The sequence below is a fragment of the Montipora foliosa genome, chromosome 9 (genome assembly GCF_036669935.1).
Source record: "Montipora foliosa isolate CH-2021 chromosome 9, ASM3666993v2, whole genome shotgun sequence".
Classification (NCBI taxonomy): Eukaryota; Metazoa; Cnidaria; class Anthozoa; order Scleractinia; family Acroporidae; genus Montipora; species Montipora foliosa.
In genome coordinates, this window is record NC_090877.1 from 5,811,108 (window position 1) to 5,816,107 (window position 5,000).

A 5,000-nucleotide genomic window follows, 5' to 3' on the forward strand; every position below is an offset into this window, starting at 1 on the left:
AACTGAACAAGTCAGTACGTAGTAGTAACAATGAAAAGATGCGCGCGCGTGCGCGCGCGCAAATAATTTGAGGGCAGAAGCGTGCTGCTAGAGCCAAGTTCCTAAATAAATTGTATGTAAAACGCATTTCCTCGCGCGTATTTGTCTTTCCTGGTTTGCAAACTTGCTGCTGCTGTCCAGCAAAGTGACCCTGTATCAGTACATGTACATGTCGCGCTACTTTCTTCTTAAAGAGGTTTCAGAGAGGTTAAGTCGGTGTTCCGAAAGGGGTTACCAAGTCTGCGGTCTGCCTCTCCGATGCACGAAGGGCCTTTGCGGTTCGAAATGCAGTAAATAAACTGGACGAGGATGCACGTAAAGTTTAAGAGCACCCTGACCCCGATCGTGATGGAGGCGAGCAGAGAGAAGGGACAGAGAAGCAAAACATTGTTGTTTTATAATCCGACCAATTTGTCTTCATTCCTTGACTACTGGAAACCGGATGAAATACTGTAATACCTCATTGCTATGCTACGGACTCACTTCATTTTTGTCATATTTTCAGTGACTATGGCCAAAGGTATCGGAAATGGATTTCCTTTGGCTGCAGTGATAACAACACCGGGTGAGCATCAAATCAGCGTGTGATATCATACACTGTGCAGTACATACACACTTAACCGCTCCCCCTAATAGGGGCTTTTCAGGGCCCATGAAACGAAATCAACGAAACAACAGAACAGAACAACAACTATTAAGAAACCCAACCGGTCGGAGGCAGTGCAGCCGATAGGATTACCCACGGAATCAAGCGGTGATCAAAGCGGGTCTTGAACCTGGGATGTCCAGATCTCAAGGAAGCGCCCTAACCACTAGGCCGGCCGCATTGTCTCCTGACACATCGATACAATTTAAGCATTTTATATCAATACTTGATAATCAGGAATGAAATGAAAAGGTTGTTTGCCTGCCTCTATGTATTAAAGTTACGTCTATCCGTCCTGCATGTAAGCCATTCTCAGGAATAAATTTGCAACTACGAACTTCCCTTTCTTTCTTTTTTTCAGAAATCGCAAAAAGCTTTGCCCAAGCTGTCCACTTCAACACATTCGGAGGAAACCCTATTGCCTCGGCCGTTGGAAAAGCTGTGTTGGAGGTACCGTATCTAGAAATAACATTGCAATCTTAATGGGACATCTTCTTGCAGAATTTCATGTGTTGATTCGCAATTGATACTGATGAAGTGGATGTCAGTAATCCTGCCGCTTCCCTCCCCCACTCCCCCCCCACCCCTTCCCCCCGTTTCTAGAACAAATCCAATAAAACTTTGTGATACAGCGATACGCCTTACCGTCCTCATCCGGAAAGATCATGTGAGACAAATGCGGAAATCATTACAACCAATGGCAGCTTTTTCTACGCATTCATTTAGAGAACCTGTGTGTTGGTGCTAATTTGGTCCGGCTACGGTAATCATTGACGGTGGATATCTACTTCAATGCTGAATATTCATTTTTCCAATTTTCAGGCCATTGACCAAGATGGGATTCAGGACAACGCCCATGTTGTTGGGACATACTTTTTTGAAAAACTTCTCAAAGTGAAGAGTGAGTTTCCCGATGTGGTTGGTGACGTCAGAGGCAAAGGGTTGATGATTGGCGTCGAGCTGGTGACTAATAAGGTAATTTGCTTGCCATAAAGAAAAACGGAAATTCGTGCTAGTTTCTTTCTGGCGTAAACGTATTTGTGCGACAAGGCCTTGTGTTCATAGCCTGCGAGCAAGCTCTCAGCGAAGTCGGAGGCGAGCGGCGAGGCCGCGAGACGCGGCGAGAGTCGTTCCCAAAATCGTTCGTGGCGCCAAGCCCAAAAAAGAGCTGCGCTTGAGTACGAAAGCCAAAAACCGTAGTTCTTGAACCTGTGAGCGAAAATGACAATGAAACTTAATTTACACATTTGATGGAGAAGGAATCTCAGCAGCAAGAATTAAGAAAAATCCTCCCCAACTAACTATAATATTATTTCATCTCTTTTAGGAGTCCAAGACACCTTTACCACCCGAGAAGTTTGTTCCCATTTGGGAGGATATCAAAGACATGGGCGTGCTGGTGGGCAAAGGAGGACTTTACGGAAACGTATGTGCGCATGCTTGTAACTTAAAACATACCCATCTCACCCACCTGCAGTATGACATCAAAAATTACCATGGAAGTAGCACTTCTAGTGAATTTTTTGTAATGAATGGTGCGCTCAAAAGAACGAACTGGAAGGGAATTCCAAAAATAAACAATCCTATTCAGTTGAAAAAACGTGTAAAACAGCATTATTTATCAAGTGTAGCTATGATCTTCGCAGTTATGAACGCAATTTATGCAATTGCGTAGAGAAGCCTGAAAAATTCAGGACTTCAACGGGGTTTTGAACCCGTGACCTCGTGAACCGGTGCGACGCTCAAACCAACTGAGCTATGAAGCCACTGACGTTGGGAGCTGGTCATTTGTGGGTTCTAATATTCCCGTGAGGAATGAATCAATGATGAAATGATATATGAAATGGATCATATATGAACTGCGGATATGAAATCAAGTGAAGCTACGGTTCAAAACCCCGTTGAAGTCCTGAATTTTTCGGGCTTCCCTACGCATTTGCTTTAATTGCGTTCATAACTACGAAGGTCATAGCTTCACTTGATTTCATATCCGCAGTTCATAGATGATCCATTTCATCATTGATTCATTCCTCACGGGAATATTAGAACCCACAAATGACCAGCTCCCAACGTCAGTGGCTTCATAGCTCAGTTGGTTAGAGCGTCGCACCGGTATCGCGAGGTCACGGGTTCAAAACCCCGTTGAAGTCCTGAAATTTTCAGGCTTCTCTACGCATTTGCTTTAATTGCGTTCATAACTACGAAGGTCATAGTGTCACTTGATTTCATATCCGCAGTTCATATATGATCCATTTCATATATCATTTCATCAGTATTATTTATATTCGCTTTTGTCACCAATCATTATACAGTTCATTTTGGGGGATTATTTGCATTAAAACAATGGATATCCAGTTCGCTGAAGCATGATGCAGTCCCAAGAGTAAATAACTTGTATTTTTATGTAAAAGAACCCCCAAAACGTATTACATTATGGGATTGAGAAAATAGTCTGTTAAAGCAAGTCAGCCTTTGTTCTGCACTTATCTCATTCCAGACAGAATACCTGGGTTCCTATACAATAAGAATCATCGAATTAGGATATTTCGCATCATATTCCTTTCTTTGAAATAACCTCACCTCGGCATTCTAACAGTCAAATCACAAGAAACAAGAACATTCACTTTGCACCAATCACATAATTAATTCTTAATGAGATGTCTTAGGTACTTCATGTATCCCTTATTATTATATTTTCGACTTCGGATATTTCGTTTCTAGCTTTCTGACTGGTTCACTCAGTCTCGTTTATTAGCTCATATACCGTATGACCTAATATGGAAACTGACTGAGTCAAGTGTTGCCAAGCTGGAAACTGACTGCCTTCAATTTCCAAGTGTCTGAGCGTTCAGAATTTAATGAAAATTTATTGAAACAATTTTTCCATTCGCGCTTGTTGGATATGAGACTGGTAATAGCCAACTTGGCGCTACGCGCCTCGTTGGATGTTTACAATCTCATATTCAACGTGCATTCATGGAATAATTGTTAAATATAATGTAATCAATATTGTAATGTATCCAATATTATGATCACCGCGTGTTGGCTAGAATGATAAGGAAGCTAGGTTGAAGTGTCGAGCAACTGGTTTCGATTTTTTCCACGTCTCGCAGATATTTGCGAAAGCGGTCACCTACTCTCCTGACATCAGTCAATACACTGCAATAAGGGATACATAAAGTACTTATCGGGATTGCTATCGCACCACTGGAATGCCGACGATCTCGCTCCATCTTTCGCTATGACAGTCCCCTGCGACCCTTGTGGAGGTGGCAATTGGGCCAAAAGATATTCTTTTCGCTTCTTACTCAGACAAAACACTAACGGCCAAATTGACGAAGAAGATGAACAATATATGGTTACAATAGGCCATTTTCGAAAATACCATAATACTCTTTGTTTGTCCCTCCAAATTTCGCATAAGCATTGTTTTTGTTTTTTCTTGGGACCATTGTAAGTCCCAAGCGAAACTGGAAACAACGCTTATGCAAAATTTGGACGGACAAACAAAGAGTAGTAGGGTATTTTCAAACATGTCCCATGACCCAATGTCGGTGTGTATCATTTTTCCTTTCCAGGTATTTCGCATCAAGCCACCCATGTGTATCACTAAGAAGGATGCTGACTTTGGTGTTGAAGTGTTGCGGACAGCTCTGATAAGATACACCCAAAATAAATGAACACAGTAGAAGGAAATTTAAGGTTACAGAACAGGTCGCGAGTGCGTTGCGGAAAACCATCCTCATGGGCGTTTAATTTTACTAAAGTGCCTAAACCTATACATCATTTTAAAGCTTGCAGAACCAAGAATGACGTGGAAATGTTTTTTACTGGTGAAATTGAATATAAAATTTACGCAATCAGTAAATGCAAAATGAAGCGATTTTTACAAATGCGGCAAACTCGCGTCGGATTTTGGCCTTACGAAGTAAACAATGACTGCATAACACTTAGCAGATGTTTGCCTTCAAATGGGTGTCGGGCTTTAGCTTATTTGTTTTTCGTTTTAAAGATAATTCTTAACACTAAAGCCGTGTTCACACTCAACGTCAATTATGATCAACGGAAGTATAATTCAGGCTATCATACTCCATTCAATTTTATTCAATTATGGTTCTGTTCACATCTGCGAAAATTCAAATACAATAGCTTCTGAGAACAGAACATTTATCGTTCGATGATAGAACCTTATTGCTTGGGGTCAGGCACTAAATACACATTTGAACAAAATTGTCACCCTACAAAAGCGAGCTTTGCGTTTAATGTATTTCGTAGATTATAAATCTCATAGTGTGCCTCTATTTGTAAATTCAGG

General features: G+C 41.4%; 1 protein-coding gene across 1 annotated transcript in view; it reads left to right on the plus strand.

Annotated features, from left to right (window-relative positions):
• Window positions 1-5,000, plus strand: part of LOC137969443 (alanine--glyoxylate aminotransferase 2, mitochondrial-like) — a 21,582-nt gene that overhangs the window by 14,197 nt on the left and 2,385 nt on the right. Inside the window, exons 13-17 of the mRNA XM_068815676.1 lie at window positions 545-604; window positions 1,047-1,135; window positions 1,508-1,660; window positions 2,013-2,111; window positions 4,264-5,000. The exon at window positions 4,264-5,000 is cut by the window's right edge and continues 2,385 nt beyond it. Of these exons, the coding sequence (XP_068671777.1) occupies window positions 545-604; window positions 1,047-1,135; window positions 1,508-1,660; window positions 2,013-2,111; window positions 4,264-4,365 (503 nt within the window). The 3' untranslated portion in view covers window positions 4,366-5,000. The remainder of the gene's footprint in view (window positions 1-544; window positions 605-1,046; window positions 1,136-1,507; window positions 1,661-2,012; window positions 2,112-4,263) is intronic.